The sequence below is a fragment of the Delphinus delphis genome, chromosome 4 (genome assembly GCF_949987515.2).
Source record: "Delphinus delphis chromosome 4, mDelDel1.2, whole genome shotgun sequence".
In the NCBI taxonomy this organism is placed as follows: domain Eukaryota; kingdom Metazoa; phylum Chordata; class Mammalia; order Artiodactyla; family Delphinidae; genus Delphinus; species Delphinus delphis.
Window position 1 is genome coordinate 8,584,964 of NC_082686.1, and position 18,618 is coordinate 8,603,581.

Below are 18,618 nucleotides of genomic sequence, written 5' to 3' on the forward strand. Positions count from 1 at the left end.
GGACCCTGCTTTGCAGGCATGGGCGTTTCCAGGAAAGCACCATAGTTAACGATCTTTCCACAGAGGTCCCCAGAGACTCAGGTCCTAACCTTGAGAATTTTTGATTGTTCTCCCAAACACAAGTGTCATGATAGGGGATGACAGGGATTCTTAGGACCTGGGCCCCTCACCCATCGGAAGATGGGCAGTGGCATAGAATGTTCCAGAAACTACCACCAACGGTGCAGACTTCTGAGCAGTGGGGGGGGGGATCCTTTTTCAGAGATCAACAGTGCAGACAATGGCAGTGAGTCAGCGTCAGCGCACCTAGAGTACTGGAGGTGGGGGCAGTGATGGTACTCCTACTGCAGCCAGTGGGAGCCCCACAGCCCAGTTCAGGAAGATGCTGAGAGCGTGAGGAACTGCCTTGGCGTAGCACAGAGCCTTGGGTGGGTCTGGGGACTTTCTCAGCCCCGCCCCCAGGGGACAGGGCGAGATCAGAGAGCAAAGCCAGGCTTGTCCCAATCACCCCCTTGTTATTTTTAAGTGTGTCTTGTCGCCTGTTTTTTTGGCTGCTGTCAATCGGAGCAGAGACTCAATCCTCGGTAAAGGGGCAGCCCCGACGGGGCCGTCTCACACAGCAGGGCAGCCCCAGCCAGGCCGTTTAATGGCGAGGTTCTCCCAGGAGCCACCGTTCCAAATCAGCGTCAAGGCCATAATCTCTTTACTCGGGACCAGGGGGCCACAGAGAGGTGAAGTCAGTCCCACTCTGCCCAGCCACTTCTCCCAATGTGTTAAGATGTGTGAGTTGCCTTTCAATTCAGAACAAGTTATGTTTCTGGCCTGCGAAGTAATCTTGTCCCTAAAACAGGTGTCACCGTTCTATTTTCTGCATTTTTCATGGAATGTTTTTCCCAATATTACACAGAGCAGCAGAGAGAATCCTCTTGCAGAAATGCTCCCTCTCTACCTCCCCAGCCTGCCACTTCGCTAAGGACCCAAATGGATATCTGTCTATGGAAAAAGTTACTACAGGATTTCATTAAAAATAAAAGAATAAAAACGAAATATCCTTCTTTCAAGTCAGTCCTGTTAATCCTTAAAAAGTTTAAATCAATCAGCAACACTTATGTCAGCCATTGGGGACCGGACAATCTCCTTTTTCCTGAGGGCAGCCCTAGAGATGCTGTCCGGTGGGGAGGGATAGAGGCTAATAAATAAGGGAGCTATTGTTTAAGTTGATTCACAATCTCAATGGTTTACTTTAAAAACGAAAAAATAAAAAATAGAATTTTTGTGCGTGTTGGCCTATCATTTCTCCCTTACCCAGGTTTTTAGAGAAAAATGACAATTCTGGTTTGCTCCAAGTTCTCTTTGAGAAAAAAGTAATTGATGTCTTTTTAGAGAAACACCTTCGTACATTCGCAAAAAGACTTGCATCTGGGCTCGTAGGGATCCGATTTGCGTTTTAATCCGAAAGTAGCTTTATCTGTTTCCAAAGATCCCATTCTCATCACATGCCTTTGGAGAGTGAGAAGAGTGAAGGTCCATGAATTAAAAGGCTTGATTTTCTGAATACTCGGGTTAGTGATAAACCTCTAAGGCTGTCTAGCAAGTAAAGTAGTCTTCAAGTAACGGAAACGTTTTTAAAGACAAATTTTGGAATGATAAAACAGCACTGACCTTGACTTAAAATTACGGTTGACATGGTGTTTCCTGTATTGACATATCTATTCGTGCTTTTGAATGTTGAAAGAAATGTGACTACCTCACCAAAAAAAAAAAAAAAAAATTATGGTTGTTGCTATAAAACTCCCCAGCTCTCATACAACAACCTTATTAAAAGAGACCTTCAATGTGATATTTTAGTATCTGTAAAACCCAGCTAACTACAAAATGAATTGCTTTCCTACTAAGAGCTTTTTTATGTTTTGCTGAATAGCTTTTCTTCCTGCCAAGAAAACTACATATGATAAATACAGCACTAAATGGATATATTCTGGGTCAGAAGGGGAAACTCACCCAGTACTCTGGAAACACACATTCCTCTGCTTTGGGTGTTTTGCTGACTATGGTAAATTAACCATTTTAAAAAAAGATGGTTTGGGTTTCAGGGTTCAAGTTATGTCAACAAACATTAAACGCCGGTTCTTTCTCTTTATTTCAAAAGTGAAAGGATTAGGTCTTATGGCCCCAAACAACACCGTGGTTATTTTTACAGTTGTGCTTCCGGCCACACTCTCAAATATTACATTTTCCTTTATGTATCTCGCGAACAGCTATTTCATACATATCTATATTATGTGAGACTGTATACTAGTTACCTAGATGTTATATACCATATGCGACTTCCGTAAGGAAATTTAAACCACAAGGATACTTTAAAATGTTTGAAGAAACACACAACAGGTATGCAGGACTTTTTTCCTTCTTCAAATATAAGTTAATGACGTTAACCAAAAAACCATGAAACTAAATCATTTAATAAATTTGGTGGATAAAAAGTGCTTCCCCAACTCTATGTCTTCCAAGTAGATGTGTGTCTATATGGATTCTTTTGTATTATGAATGCGCGCATACACCAAACAGAATTTTCAAGCAGATGGCTGACGCTTTTCCCAACTTGCACTATGGGCTGAGGAGACAATTAGCATTTTGTGGTTCTCCCTGTCATTTTTTGGTACCAAAGTCTGACAGCCAGGATTGCTGCATTTACTAATTTAAAAGCAAAAATGAATTAATAAACTCTGCCATATGAAGTAGACTTCTTATTCCAATACATGCTTTTAAAAAAGTTCAATAAAAGGCCCTGAATTGGGATGGGCTTATAACACATAAAGAATCGTTTTTATATTCTCAAATAGTTCAGAAAGTTATTTAGATAGTGCAGATTAAAAAAAAAAAACCACCAGTTTGCTATGAATTATCACACAATTATGGCAAATCTAGGAGCTTATGTTCCCTAGGAGCTGCTAACATAGAGTTTAACCCCGAATTAATGTGAAAAATGTCGTTACCTAGAGATATTGTTATAGAGAATAATTGCAAGTTCTTGGAACACAGAAGGGCCTTACGTAAATATAAGCTATTACTGCCCTTATTCATCAGAAAACCTGTTTAAAAGGTTACTCTGACTAGTGGGTAAAATTTTATTAACACTTTTATCTCCGGTGATTAAAAAAAATCTTGAAGCCTATTTTAATTAAAGTTTTCATGTTTGATATGTTTGTCTGACTTACACTACTACTAGTAAAAATAATCTAAATGGTGCAAAAAAATTTTTTTAAACAGAAGTTGGGTATTTGACATTCTTTTCAATACCTTATTTTACTATTTAAGAAGACAGAAAAAAATACACATTGTGATTCTGCCTAGGTTTCCTTCTGCAGAGTTAACTGGGAAGAGGAGGCAGATTTGAGGGGAAAGTTTGTTGTTGCTTATTTAAACAGTTCACCATGAAACACTCCCCAGACATCAGCGTGAAAGTGTTTTTGTAGCTGAAGACTGATAGTGAGATAGTCCCGCCAGGAGATCGGAAAAAAATTAGCCGTCCTACACGGACAGGCAGTTTGACTTATTTTAAATTGACACTTCTCCTGGCAACATACAGACAAAAGGCATCTTTACAAATTTTTTGGAAAATACAAAATTATGATATACAAAGTTTTACGTCTGCATTAGGACCAAAAGGAAATATAATTTAAATTCCAATTCTGCTTAAATTTCCTTTCTTGGTCATTTGTAGAGACGTGGATGGATCTAGAGACCGTCACACAGAGTGAAATAAGTCAGAAACAGAAAAACAAATATCGTATATTAATGTATATATGTGGAACCTAGAAAAATGGTACAGATGAACCGGTTTGCAGGGCAGAAAGTGAGACACAGATGTAGAGAACAAATGTATGGACACCAAGGGGGGAAAGCTGTGGCGGGGTGGTGGGATGAATTGGGAGATTGGGATTGACATGTGTACACTAATATGTATAAAATAGGTAACTAATAAGAACCTGCTGTATAAAAAAATAAATTAAATAAAATTCAAAAATCCAAAGAAAAAAAATTTCCTTTCGTGGTGTTTATCATGAACAGGAGATATATTTGTTACCTATCCAATGTTTTGGTCATTCTTAATTATTGTGTTCAAAAACAATCATTTTTATTTCCCATGTGAAAAGAGAAAAATGACAGAGAGCGAAAGAGAGATGTAGAATGCCAGACTGAGCAGCCTGACAGAATGAACTGGAAGGTCCTGATATGTGCACAGTGCCTTATGATGTGCCAGAACATTCCCCATGACTAATTATCCCTAATATGTGCCCACCAAAGGATGCTATTTGAAGCGACTTTTGTGCTATTTGAAGTACAGTTCTAATGAAACTTACAATGCCTGGTTTTGTGGAGCTCCCTATAGTTTATAAATCACATGGGCCCTTGGTATGTTTCTCACTATGATCCTAAAAGAGTAGTAGAGCGGGCATTATTTTCTTATTTAAGTTATGGTGCAGAGAGGTCAATTGCCTGCCCGTATCAGACAATGAAAACCATACAACAAAATGCATTTCCCTTTTTGCTTTGACTGCTAGGGAGCTCAGATCTTAATTTAATATTCAGTAAAGGTGACTCTATCAATTTTAAAGTATGTTTGACCAGTCATTTTCTTTTTTGACCAGCCATTTTTAAAGTATGTGAAATGTTTTGTCTTGTTTGTGACATTATTATAAGACTTATCAAAGGTTTTATAAGTTACAATTTAAAAAGTTAAGGAATCTGATCAAGGGCACTCAGCCACAAATCAAGTCAGGAGTAGAAACCAGGCTGGGTCTAACTAAAGGGCCTTAAATAATTCTAAATATTCAGAGAATAATGAGGTGGAAATTCAGAGAATAATAATTTTGGAAAATATAAAAAGAGAAAATTTCATATTTCCAATAGTATGTCCCATTCTACAAGTACACTAATCCCATGAGTCACATAGGTGAAAGAGACAAGCCTTAATAAATCTCATCTGGGAGACCCGGTATCATAAAAGAGAAGAGGAAGAGAACAGAGAACGCCAAACAATTTTAATATGTGATTCGTTTTAGAAGACTTTGCAGAAGAAAACACACAGGCGCGGAAACCCACTTGGACATGGATAAGGATATACATCCATTGGAAAAGAAGGTTGTAAACAAATGGAAAGTTTAAAAACATCTTGGCAGAAAAAGCAGAGGAATACACCAGATGCAGGTTTCCAAATTGGTAATTTTGTTTCTCAATGAGAAAGCCCAAGCCACTTTAATTGGCATGTTTTATTTTGGCTTCACTACAGGAGGAGGCTGGTGCAGCACAGATTATTCATGTGCCTCCTGGGAGCCCATTTCCTGGATCTAATTAATTCTAGTGTGTCTTCAGTTGTAATGAAAAAAAGCACTCTGATAATTCACAATGTAAAGAAACGTTTAGCCCCTATATGTATAAAACAATGTGACTCTTAGAATCATGATCCATGCTTGTGAAATCAGAAACGTGAAAGGCAACCATCAGTAGACTCTCCCACCATCCGGACTGGCCACAGCCCAGACAAGGAGCCAAGTCCTCTACCAAACCCTTGGCTTGACAGGATAGAGAAAACAGTGCACCTCTCTCCTCTAGGGAATGAACCCCTTTTAGAAGCCAGTTTCAGAAAAATAGGTAATATTTAAAAGTTCTGAAGAAACCAGGACCTTGCTGTGCAAAACAGTAGTAAACTGAGTTTTATGAGTTTCTATCACAAGCATATAAAATGCTTTACTGAAACGACCACTGAACTGGAAAAACTCAGGAAAAATTACCCTGAATTCCATGTGAACACTCATAAATCTGCCCCCACCCTTTTCTCTCTCCCCAAAGCACATTCCGCACAAAATCCATGTTCTACATCAGCTTGCCTCTCTTTCATAGCAACTCACAATACCACGTGCAGACCGTCAAGCGTGGACTGAAAAATCTCCCTTTGTGAAGCTCTTGTTAGCGGCAGAGAACTTTACTGTATAAGCGGAGTCCAGGCTATTGGACAAGGCTGACTGTTGCAAAGACATTACGAGGCATTAGCCCCAAAGGAAAAAGAAAGTAGAAAAGTGAAACATAACACGGAGGAGAAAAGCCCCGCGGGCCGGCCGCAAAAGACGCTTTTGGATTACGTTCAGACACAAAAGTAGACACTAGGACGGACTCATTTTCAAGTTGGGTAAGGCTGTCAAGATCCGCCAACGCTTAACTTATTACTTTGGTTGTACATAAAATTAGTCAATACGCACCTGGGACAAGCCTAAATGTACAGAAGCTGTTTCCGAAATATACATGATTTTGCCGTCAGACGCCACCACGAACACAAAGCCATCCAAAGTCTGCAAAAGAAAAAGCACCAGGGTAAGAGACAGCAGACAGCAGAGTTCAATCTGATCATCGTACGGGCACTGGGATGGAGAAATGTATAAAGTATTCAATCAACGCATATTGTCAAATGCAGAAACGGCGCCCCGGGGCCAAGAGAAGGACTATAGGTTTAGTTCCCCAGCCAGGCTCTCAAATGCTTTTAAAGGACTTTAAAAACAGTCTTACATCTACATCACAAAAATCACGCAAAACATTCGAGAAGTCCTATCATGCTCAGTTTAAACGTAGTAGCTTTATTGTTGGGGTTATTTTAGCACTTAGCACAAATCCGGAGTTCTATGGTACTTAGCGGAAAATCTACCACTGTATAGACCATTTCATGTCATACCACTAGAACATAGGCTTTATTTGCCACAATTTTCTAGTTATCCCTAAGTACCATTTGAATAATAAATTCCGAACACTACCACTCCCCAGAAAATAAAATACCTGGTTATTTTTAACAGACTATGTCTACAAAACTAATTATAAGAGATCAAACAACCTTTGCAAAATTCCAGGAGAAAAAGTATCAATTTCTGAAAAATTAAAGCTACCTAAATGATATTCTGATTTTGCCTAACTTGGCTAGCCCTCAAAAAAAAAAGTAAAATTATAAGAGGTAATTAAGTCAAAGAAAGGGTAATGATCATATTTATGTGTGGCAAGGATAAAAAGACTAAATTAATTTTGAAAAAAGGAAACTGCATTTTATTTACTCATTCGTATTTTAGATCCAGAACCAAAGAAAAGCAATAAAGTTGGTGAAAGGCCCATACAACCCACAACATTGCCCCCATAAAAAAATATTCCAAATTAATTTCTGGCCACAAATTCTATTTTTACAGCATGTAATTGAAACCAGATTACCTTTGGTTTTTCTAAATCCGCCCCCTCTTTGGAGGGGGGCCTAAAAAGAATGTACAAGTGAAACCTGAAAGATATCCTTACATTCTGCGTCTCAAATACAGTTTTGCTGCAAAATCTTCTTTGCCAACTAAGCTATCATTAGCTTTCCCTGTGCTGAGGTTGAAATCAACATCTTGATTATAAGCCCGACTTTCATGTTTCCAACTCAGTTACAAAATATTTCCCCAACTGAACTCCTTCTCAAAGATATAAACTATTCAGCAATTTCTGAAGTTATCCACGTTTTGGCACATTTTGCATTCTTGCTTAACTCCGAAATAATTAAAGAGATACATTTAATGAAATAGTATCAGACAGCCAGCCATATGAGTAAGAGAGAAAAAGTTATCAAAATTAAATTCTGAAGGTTGCCAGCGGTAGCTTAAAAAATAATACTCTTAATGGAAAATGTTGGTTATGCTTTCATAGCTGCAAACGACCTAATGCGCTTGCGAGTGTATTAACTGCAAAGCCGCCCCTCCACAGACACACTCCGGAATTAAATAAACGTACAGTGGAGAAATTTGGGGGCGTTGACTTTGCCGCCAGGTTTTCACTGGAACTCCCTGGCACTTAGTTGTCTCTGATATTAGTGTCACTTATAATATGTAGGAACATCAAACACTTAAAATACCGCGCACGGAGCTGGACCCGAGCTTGCGGGCAGAGCAAAGGGCGCGCGGGAAGGGCTCCAAGAGCACGATTTCCCGGCCGGCTCCCACACCACTAGCTTTATGTTGTAAAAGCCTCGGGTTTCAAATACATCCCGGGATCTTCTCTTCCCCAGCTCATGCATTTAAAAAAATAAATCACGCTAGGGCATTTGGGGCAAAAGAGTTTTGAAAAGACCTGCTTTTGCGAAGCGCGGAGCCGACTCGCTGACCCAAGACACAGAGTTCCGTAGCCAACTTTTTTTTCCCCCCCTTATAAAGAAAACACAAAATAGAAGGAGGAAATGCAAAATAGCTCTCGGTAGGCATTTTTCGGTGGCAGAGACAAATGACGGGAGGGGGAATGAATCGGGTCGTTGATGAGGCTCTGTAAAGGGCATTTGAAAGATTCCGAGACACGAGGCGTTTCTGTGCCCACCTAGCGCCAGCCGCGGACTTGGAAGTGGCCGGTCGTGCGCACGGTTACCCCACCCGAGCCCCAGACACCGCGAAGGAAATCCGAGGTCAGGGGCGGTTTAGTAACCGCGGACTGAATGGCTCCGGGCTGGGGCGCTAAGCGGCTGACACAACCAAGCAAGGACTTCCTCCGTGAGCCAGGTGACCCCGGAGGTCGCACCATGTTGTGAGCTGGACCACTTGAGTTGAACAAGGCTCCACCACTGGCTGTGGAACCTCAGGCATGTTGCTTAACCTTTCTGTGCCTCAACTTCTTGCTCTGAAAAAAATGCAGTTAAAAATAGGACACACTCTAGGTGGCTGGTGAAGAGAGATGATATAGTAAGATTTCGAACAGCTGGCCGGTAGCAAACTCTCAGTAAATGTCAACTGCTAATAATTGTTGATGCTGTCTCTCTATTGCAACCTCTCCAGACACACACAATCGTCAGACGCTTTAGGCTCTGCCTCCCCCTGGCTCAGAGCAGCCGGATCCCTCCTTCTCTGGCTCCGGCGCCTGGCACAGCGTCTGGCACAGAGCAAGAGCTCCATAAAAGTTTGCCGAAGGAAGTAAGGTTGGAGAGGACTGAACCACACCCAGGGGCGCGCTTCGGCCTAGGTCTCGGGGGCTAGAGAGTCCTGGGGCTGGGGCGGGGAAGAGGGTGCCAGGTGTGGGGTTGATGGGGGGCTGGTTGAGCGGAATCCACCCGCAGTCCCGGCCCTCCGAGGGGAGTTGGGGGGAATTGGCCCGAAGTCCGATCGCTGCCTCGGGAGACCTCTGCAGCCTGGGGGCGGCCTGTGGATCCGCCCGGGGCTCCTTGAGGAGGGACCCCTGGAGACTGGGACGGTGGGGTCGGAAGGGAGCCCCTACCCGGGCGGGCCAGGGCCGTTGGTGGCGGCGGCGCTTTTCACCCCGCGGCGGTCCTACTACCTGCAGCAGGTGCGATCCCAGCTCCTTGGCGACGCTGTCCAGGGGCCCCGCGCGGCTCGGCTGTCCCCACGCGTCTCCTAAACCTGGACGGGGAATAAGGCAAACCGGTAAACAGCAGCGCCCAGCCAGGTGCCTGGGCACCCGGCGCCCCGCCAGCCGTCGCCCCTTTGCCTTTGATTAAAAAGGAAAAGGCCAGAGGAGAAATTCCCGCCGAGGCCTTGGGTCCAAGCCGGCCAGGCCCACAGCTCCCGTGGGTCGCCCACGTGCTCACGGCTCTGAAATTGCCGTTTTATTTGAAATGCCACAAAGTAATCTAATCTGCTGTGAAATCCGCCATCCTCGTAGCCAAACGGGGATATCGATTTGACCAGTAAATATGCCCCCAAGGGTCCTTCCTCTCTCCCTTCCCTGCGCCGCCGGCAGCCATGCACTTTCCCAGACAGAGAGGCCCGAACGTAAAGCCCTCGCCGTCCTGGAGGCAGCTTTTCCGGCATTAAAACGACAAAACAAACCAAAAAAACCCAAACTTTTTCAACCCCCTGTAATCTCTCCCCTCCCCCGCCCCGGACTCTCCAGCCCTCACAGGGGCCCCAGGAGCGCCCACACTCTTCTAATCCAAGAGCTACAGCCTGGGAAGGGGTTACCTGGGGGCTTCCAGAAGGCGAACTCCTAAGTCGCCAGCGGCGGGTGGGGTACGGGCCGAAGGCGGGGAGAGCCGTGTGTATACTAGACGGTAACTGGGAGGTGTTTGTTGGCACATAATTGGGGTCTCGCAGCCCCTCCGCTTAACTGTCCCTCCAAGGCCTCCGTTGCTCCCCCACCACCTCCCCGAAGGCCACAGGTGTTACAGAAGGCGCACCAGGGCCAAGGCAGCCCAGCTCGACAGAACATCTCTCTCCTGCGCCCTCGGCTCAGCTGCTGTGTCCCCGGAGAACCCAGGCTTTGCCTGCACGCCCGGGTGAGTTTGCGGCGCTAAACGCCTGCTGGGAGAACCCCAGCCGCTCCCAGGCGTCCTGCTGGCGGCCTGGCCCGAAACCCTCCAGCGAGCGCCGCGGGCCGGGCGCGAGGCTGCAAAGACCGGGGACCGCTGTGCTAGCAACGCCCCCCCATCCCCTGCGAAGAACGCCCCCCAGGCTCTAGGCCCCTCGCGCGCCTCCCACCAGGGCTGCGACCCTGCGGGTGAGCTGTGGGTCGCGCGGGTGCGTCCGTCTCCCCTCCCACCAGAATTGCAGGTCTGACCGGCCCCCTGCCCGCTGCTCCGGGAGTGTGCGACCAGGGACCAGAGCGAATCCGAGGCCCATTCCCAAGACCGAAAAGCCCCTCCAAGCAGGCGGCAGCGAGTGGGTTTCCGGAGAGGGTCGCGCAGGCACACTGGGTCTCCCCACTGTCCTTGGGGCGCCCGGGGCATCGCGGCTTCTGGAACCCTCGATCCTAGCAGGCGGAAAATGCACCTCCAGGCCCAGGGCCCCCGCAGAGACATTGGAGACCCTTCTTTCGGCAATTTCTATTATGCAACTAAGAAAGGGATGGCCTTTCATTCTTCTCCTGGGCTCTAGAATTAGAGATTTATCCTGGTCTCCCCATGAGGAAGTGGCTAATTTCCACATATTCTGATCTCCCAAATATGATCGCAGCCCCGCACCCCCCAGATTCCAGCACGTGAACGGAGGTGTCTCTTTAACCCCAGGAAATCACTGCCCACCTCACTCTCACTCCCAAGGATGACCACAGTGACCATATTATAGGGCCACTGGCTCTCACGGTAGGTCCTTCCTCCCCAGCCCAAGAGGCCGGCCTACTGGTGGTGGCGTTGACTCCATTTAACCAGAAATGGAAAGAACCAAAAGTTAGAAGCCTCCGGGCCCTGAATGAAGAAAAAACATAATAAGGGCCCAGGAATTCTGGTGTCCGAAAAGGGACAAAGGCGCCCCTGTAACTGCCCGTTACCCTGCTCCTGGGCCCGTCCCCTGCTTTGGGCCAAGCCATCTTTGCCAGGCTCCCTGTTGACAGTGAGCGCCGCCTCCAGCCTTGGCTCCTGACAGGGCCTGGGGCAATCTGCACCTTCTTCGGGAATGACCCCCAAACCAAACTCCCCTGCCTGGATCTCCCAAAAGCCTTGTCGAAAGCTCTGGCCTCACATGCAAAAAGTGCATTGGCCGCACAGGACAATTTTTCCGTATGATTCCAAGCCTGTTCTCTTACATCATTATAATTTTTCGTTTTATTTCTTGATGCCTCCGCTTTGCCAGCGGGGATCTGGACCTGACCCAAGGGGGAGCAGATGGTGGGGAGGCTCTCCTTAAGCATCCCTAGCCCCACGCCACCTCACAGGGTGGTAGGGCTGCCAGCTCTTCCATTAGGACCTCTATGGGCAAGACTTTTCCCCTGGGCCCATAAACATCTACTCTGGGCTGAATGCAGAGACTAAATAAGGGAAGGTTTGTAACAAAAAAATCATCTTGTTACTATAAAGCCACACATACTCCTGGAAAAGTGAGGCACTAGGCCTGCGGCCCTTATCTGGGCCTCACAAAGGGCTTTATTTGTTAGAAAAATGAGGGCAGGAGTGTAAGAAGAGACTGCGCTAAGCTCCTCCAAGGTTATCAGCCATTGGTGGTCTGTTTGGCCTGATTCTGGGAAATCCCCACCCCACCCCATCCCAGTGACTGCAGGGGAGCAAGACAGGAGAGGTTCCAACCCTGGCCTGTAGTTTCCGGCCAGGGTTTGGGGTCCTGCTTGCCCTACATGTGTCAATAGGGGAATCAGATGGGCACTCCCTGCTACTGGGAATCCAGCTGGCCAGGTCACTGGGGAGGGGGGTCAGCCACTAGGTCAGAGGGAAAGGGAGCCAAGTGTCCCCTTTTCCCCTCTGCCTCCAAGGGTTCGTGGGTGCTTGCACTTGTACCCACACTCAGCGAGCGGGCTGTTTGGCTTAAACCCCGCCAGGCCCTGCCCACCACAGAAGCTATCTAAATATGGTCCCTCCTCTCTGGGTGCTCAGTCAGTCAATCAACAAACAGCTCTTGGGTGCCTGCTGTACCAGGTCCTCAGCCAGGTGCAGGTCACAGACCATAAACCAAATCACACAAACGATCTGATTTCCCAGTAAAGGGGACAGTGTGCAGGGTTCCCTCACTGTGAGATAGGGTCACCCTCTCAGGTGAGGGTGACACACGAGTTGAGACCTGAAGGAGGCAGTTAGGTTCGCTCCTTCCTCTGGACCCGTGAGCAGGACTTACTGTGGCCAGTGACCAATGGGTCCTGCCCCAGAGAAGGGTCTAGACTCGGCTAAGAACTTCCAGGATGGACAGCGGTTCTCACACTTCCCCGAGGGCAACCTCGGGTATCTAAAATGGTGGCAATTCAGTCCTCTTCTGGCTTTTGGAATGGTTCGCGGTCACTGGGTCCCTGAAAAGCCCGGCCCTTGCACCCTTTTAGAAACCCACAGCTGCACAGCGGCCCAGAGGGTGTGTGAAGGGGGTGGTAGGTAGAGATGCCCCGACAGGGTTTGGCTCTGGGTGGGGGAAGGGAGGGGATTCCAGCCCGGCCTGCCTGGCCACGGGCCAGTGTCGTACATGCACAGACCACGGACGACGCAAGCGCCCGGAGACTTGGTCGCCTGATGCTTAGACCTTGCAGGATGGGAGGGTGCCTCGGCCAAGTCCGCGCTCAGGAGCGCGCGTGGCCAGCGCCGCGCCGGCCAGGCTTCAGTCCGCGCCCCGGAGCGCCCCGAGCCGGTCTTGGGCGCTGGCCTCCGGGAGCTGAATCTGCGGCGGCCGCTCTCTACATCCTCGCTCCCACCTCCAGGGCCCCCGCAGTTCTGGAGTTCCCATCGCCACTGCCGAGCTTCCCGCTCCGCCTCTGTGAACTTTCCCTCCCGGACCCGGCGCACAGCCTGGCAGGCTTCCAAGTAGAGACGGGGAGAAGGTTGTAAAAACCCACTTTATTCTAAAAAATAAGTCTACTTAAAAAAAACAAACTACATTATTTCGGGCTGCGGCAGGGAAAGGCCTCGGGTCTGTGACTCCATGTCGGGTTAGGGCGAGTTTCTCCTCACCAAACCCTCTAAATCAAAGCGTTTCCATTCCCGACAACAATTTCTAGGACCGCCCTGACCCCCGCACCTCCCCTTGGCACTCAGGGGTGTGTGTACGTGTGTGTGTGCGCGCGCACGCGCATTGAGTAGGAAGGACTCTGCCTGAATGTAAACCCAGACAAATCCAGCCACTGGAATAATTCAGGCCTCCAACCCCATTTACTGTGCGTGTGACATGTTCACTTCTTTGCAGTAAAAAGTTGTGGTGAGTGTTGCAGTTCCTGCCTCTCTCTCGCCCACACCTGTCTGGGATCTTGGTGGGAAGCGGGAAGAGGGGCTCTGTTCTCTTCCCACGATTGGCCTCAGCTTCCAGCTCCACTCCTGAGCTGGGACCTGCAGCCAGTCCCTCCTCGAGCCCTTTCAGTACAAGTGCCCGGAGGGGAGGCCACCCTCTGCCCCACAGCTGGGCACAGGAACTTCCCCCAGCTCCTAGGAAGAGGCCTGACCCTGGTGATTGGCCGGGGAGCTCCCGCAGCTCTGACTCGCACCTCCTGGGGCCCGGCGTGGATCACCAGATGGGGAGCTTGCCCTGCATCCTGCCCAGCGTGCTCACCATGCAGCTACGGCCAGAGAGCAGCAGACTTCTCCCACCCCGGGTGCTTCTGTGTTTCCACAGTGCCCCCTCTCCAGAAGTGAAGGCCACGCTGCAAAGAGGGCAGGGAGACCCTGGGCCCCAGCGTTTCCCTGAGCCCTGTGAGTAGCAGGCCTTCCCAACCACATTAACTCACTAAGCTTTCAATTCCGAGTCCACTGCCGGAGCCAGCCTTGCTCTCCTGCCCTCTTCCCTGCCCTTCTACCTTCCACTTCTCAGTTCGCAGTTAAAGGGGAGAAAACGGTGGGAACCCGGAAAACAGCTCAGCTTCCAACTCCAGGCAGTGAGTCCCGGAGGTCCACCGAGTGGGGCGCGCCACCGTTAAGGTCGCATCTGGCCCAAGGAAGGCAGCGAGCTTCACAGGAATGACTGACTGGAGTAAGAACACGGTAGATTTCCACCTGCGCCCGCCTGCTTCCTCATACCCTATCCCGGGAACCCTGCGCAGCGATGGAGTTGCTAATGGGCCCATTTTACAGACAAGGAGACCGAGGCCCAGCGGGGCAGCTTGACAGAGCTGAGCCTTGAACCGGCTGTCTGGCTTGCCAGCACCCCCAAGCTTGCGGACTGGCCTCTCCGCGGAGTGTCCACCTGGCTCCAGTCGCCTCTCTGCCCCTGCCCTGGGGCTTCTCCGAGCTCCTCTTTCTCTCCTCCTGCCTGGGGGTCTCGTGATGAAAGGAGCCGAGGCCAGCGGCCTCTCCTGCGCACAGAAGCACAGGCGACACAGCGGCCTTCCCGCCAGCCCTGCCCTCGCAGGGACCTTGGGAAAGGCCCGCCCCTCTCAGGTCTCAATTTCCTCAAATACTGAGGGTTAGTCTGGCGATTTCTGTGGTCCCTCGGACTGTGCTCTTCGTTTTCTAACTCCCAAAGTCCTAACTTGGCTTCTAGATTCTTCTTCACCCAGGGATCCGGCTTGGCTATCACACAGCGAGGCCGCGCTGGGCACATCGGGTCCGCTCGGTATCTTTCCGTTCGTTGCCGGGAGCCGGAGCAGGTCCAGGAGTTCCCGCCGCGGCGCAGGACCGGGCTGGCCGCTAAAGCCTCCCTGACGCCCGCGTCCGGACCCTCGCGGCTCCGCCAGGCCCCGTCCGCCTCCCGCACCGCGTCCCGCACCGCCTCCCTGGCGCAGTCTCCCGAGAACAGCTTAAATCAGTTTCGGATGCTGCTTCCGCGCTCCCACCCTTCGTCTTTCAGAGCCACGGGAGGGGCGCACGAGTCATTTTGCGTAATTGAGGTCTTTCTAAACGCTTCTTTTCCTCTGCCCCAGGCACCCAGCTCCTCTTCTCTCCAGTCGCAGACTGACTGGAGGGGGAAAGTCTGCAGGCCCCAGGCCTCCGAGCGCAGGGAGGCGTCCGGAGGCTGCTGCCCCACCGTGCAGGCGAGCGCCCCTGCTCCCAGCTTCAGCGCTGCAGGAAGCGCTGCGGTCTAGATCACCGCCTGCTCCCCATTTTGGAGGAATCGGGACCCCCTTAGGTTCGGGACTATTTCCAAAACTCTAGGGCCACATAGCTCTCCCCGACCCCTCCTGGAGTTCCAGTCTCGATGGTCTCCTGGGCCCAGGAGACGCCCAGGCCGCCCCTCAACTAGACCACTAGGAACAAAGCACAGGGGCCCGGTGCTCAAGGGCCAGACCACAGCCAGCGCACCCCTGCAACCTGCTCAGGGCCAAGCAATTCGGGGTCCCAAGGCCTGCAGCCTCGCTTCGCAGCACTGGAACCTACAGACCCAGTTTAATGTTTGCAGGAGCAGATACACACCGCTTTCCAGTTTTTAGCCGCTTTCCTGGAAAGCCCCAAACAACAAGTGGCTAGCAATCAGCCCCTTTCTCCAGGCCTCAATTTCTGGCTCACTTGAAATCATTTAATCTTCTGATCATGTCTTTGTAATTTGTATTTCCAGTGGGGTGGGAGGGGGACAGGAGAGAAGGCTTATGTCCTGTCTGGGCTCCACACCTGCTTTGCAGTATGTGGATTAAGAAACGGTTCACCCGAGCAAACCCGTTACCATCCCTCCTCCCAGGGTTGGAAGGAGACTCGGCTCTTAGGAAACCCAATTCTCCTTTAATTTTCTCTGAAAACTTCAGCAGGGGAGGAATCATCTCTACGTCGCTGGAGGGCCGACAAATAGCGTCCGCTGGGCCGCGGCTCCCAGCGGGACGGGCAGGAGCGGGGAGGGGGGCCCCTCGGTTGATCGGGCTGGGAAAGGAAAAGAACTTTCCCTTCTAAGAGCTCTGGGCTGTGGCAGCCGGGTCACAGGCTCCTGCTCCAGGGAGGAAAGTGCCCGCCTGGCCGCACAGCGCAGCTGGAAGGCTCCGGCGAGGACAGGTCACCGCTTCTGGCCCCCTCAGCTCCCTGGCCAGTGGCGCTCAGCTTCCCAGCCAGCACGCTGCCGAGCTGGAGGTCACGCTGGGGGCCGGGCCCCAGGAGCTCCAGCCGGGAGGTGGTGTACAGGGCAGTTTATGACCCAGAGACGATTACAAATAACAGGCTTAGGGGCGCCCACCGCAAAGAGGGCGAGTTTACTGACTTTAGGTCGATTGCCGGGCCTGGAGCTGCCTTAATGGAGGCGCCCTGCGCTGGAGAGACACCTGTCGCGGCTCTGCAGCGACCCTCCCCGTGCCCTGTGGCTAAAGTGGTCTCCCTAGGCATGCACCGGCTTCTGATGCTCCAGAGGCTGCCACAGCTCTAGTGGCTCCTCGGCCTTCAGGTTGGGGGGTACCCATCAGGTGCTGGAGCAGAGGGTCTCAGACAAGCGCCCTAATCCCTTCCGCCAGGCCGCGGCCAACATGGCTGGGGACAGAGACATTGGAAGGTGGTCGGTTCAGAACCACCGGGACACCAAAAGGGATGCTGTGGTGATCGGACCTCCTCCAGCCCTGCTGCTCAGAGGTGCCCGCCTGGCAGCTACTGTCACCCACGGGCCGTGTGCTGGCAGGGAATGCCCACCCAGTGCGCCACCACTTCTGACCGCTGAGAGCCTGCTGGGCCCGTGGGTCCTGGCGACCCTTGCCCACCATGGCTCCTGCCCCTCCGGGCTTATAATCCAATCTAGAAAAGAAGACTATGCTCAGGCCCGCCTGCCATTTCCGAATTAACCGCCTCCCTTTCTCTCCTGCCCCATCTCGGCTCACCTGTTCGAGGTGAGTCTCTCCCACCCGGACCTCCAGAGTCCCAGCCCCAAGAACGGCGAGCAGAGAAGAGACCACCTGAGAGGCCTGAGTCTGAGGCCCAAGTCCCTGCAAGTGTTCTGCTGGGAGCTGGGGCCTGCAGGGCCTGGGCCTCCTGGTGTACTCCACTCTCTCCCAGGGACCAGCAAGCACCCTTCACCTCCGGCCCGGGTGCACTGTGCTTCCCCTCCACGGAAAGAAAGTAAGAAGGAAAAAAATAAAAGGGGGAGTTAAAGAAATGAAGAAAGGAAGGAAGGAAAGAAGAAAGACCAGATTGGACTAGTACGCTCATGGAACGATCCCTGGTTCGCCCCCCCTACCCCCCAGCCGTGGGCCAGAAGATGGCCTGGTGTCTCTGGCACCAGGGCCCTGGCCCCTCTCTCCAGGAGGAGACGAAGTTCCCGGAGCAACCTCCCCAAGATGTTTTGGCACCAGCCGGAAGGCTCAGGCAGCCCCTCCGGGCCAGCTCTGGCCCCCCGCTTGGGCCCCCTAGCGCTCCCGGCCGCCCACCTGCGGCCTCACCTTCGGGAAAGACAGCGCGCATCTTCAGGTAGCTCGTGGTGAGTCGGATGATGGACGCCTTGTCCAGCTGCGAGGTGATGGCCGATGGCAGCGGGAGCAGCTTGGCCAGCTCATAAAACTCGCCATTTTCCTTCTCCCTCCTGGTCTTGGCCGCATTCTTCGACTTCTCCTTCATCGCGCCTCGGCTCCGGGCATATTAGACCCGGCCGTGCTCCAGGCCCGCGGAGCTCCGCTCTGGCTGCAGCGGCGGCGACGGGGAAGGGGGCCCCGCAGACCAGGTGAGTGGGGCGCCGGCCGCGGGCAGGTGCGTGAGGCCGACCAGGGGCACCAAGACGCCTTTCTGCAGCCGTGGGCCGGGAGCTCGGCGCAACCGGGGACGCCGCCCCGCGCTCCTCCCGCCACCGCCCCGGGCGCAGCCTCCTCCGGGCCGGACTGTCCCGCGGCGACCCGAGCCCTGGCTTCCCGCTCGCTTCGGCTCGCTCTTCCTTCCTCCCTCTTGTCTCCCCTGCCTCGGCTTTCCTTAGGGGTGGAGAGTGGCCGGCGAGGAGGCGGCGGTGCTGTTTAGTCCTTGGCCGGGTGTTCGTACCCGCTGCCGTGAGGCCCCTCCAGGCTGGAGGACGGCACGGGCGGCTGCGGCTGCGGAGCCATGGAGCGGGAGGGGAGCGGACGCGGCTGGGGCCCGGCCCGGGTGCGCTCTCCTGCCCTCCCTGGCGGTTCCTCGTGCCTGGTGATGCGGCGCCCGGAGCCCGCGATCTGTCGCGAGGCGCAGAAGCTCAGCGGTCCACGTGCAACCGAGCCGCGTTTGTTTATGGCGGACCCGCCTTCGGGCGGAGCACTCGGCCGCCGCGTCCCGGGGAGGAGGGGGGGCAGGAAGGGGGGGAGGGACCGCGGCGGGGGCGGGGGCGGCCAACCTCGCCT

General features: G+C 51.6%; 1 protein-coding gene across 1 annotated transcript in view; it reads right to left on the reverse strand.

The window, feature by feature from the left end:
* SIM2 (SIM bHLH transcription factor 2) overlaps positions 1 to 17,897 on the reverse strand; it is a 44,274-nt gene extending 26,377 nt beyond the window's left edge. Inside the window, exons 1-3 of the mRNA XM_060009799.1 lie at positions 17,701 to 17,897; positions 9,325 to 9,407; positions 6,261 to 6,350 (exon numbers count right to left, since the gene is read on the reverse strand). Coding sequence (XP_059865782.1) covers positions 6,261 to 6,350; positions 9,325 to 9,407; positions 17,701 to 17,875 — 348 coding nt within the window. The 5' untranslated portion in view covers positions 17,876 to 17,897. The remainder of the gene's footprint in view (positions 1 to 6,260; positions 6,351 to 9,324; positions 9,408 to 17,700) is intronic.
* Positions 17,898 to 18,618: the final 721 nt, after the last annotated feature.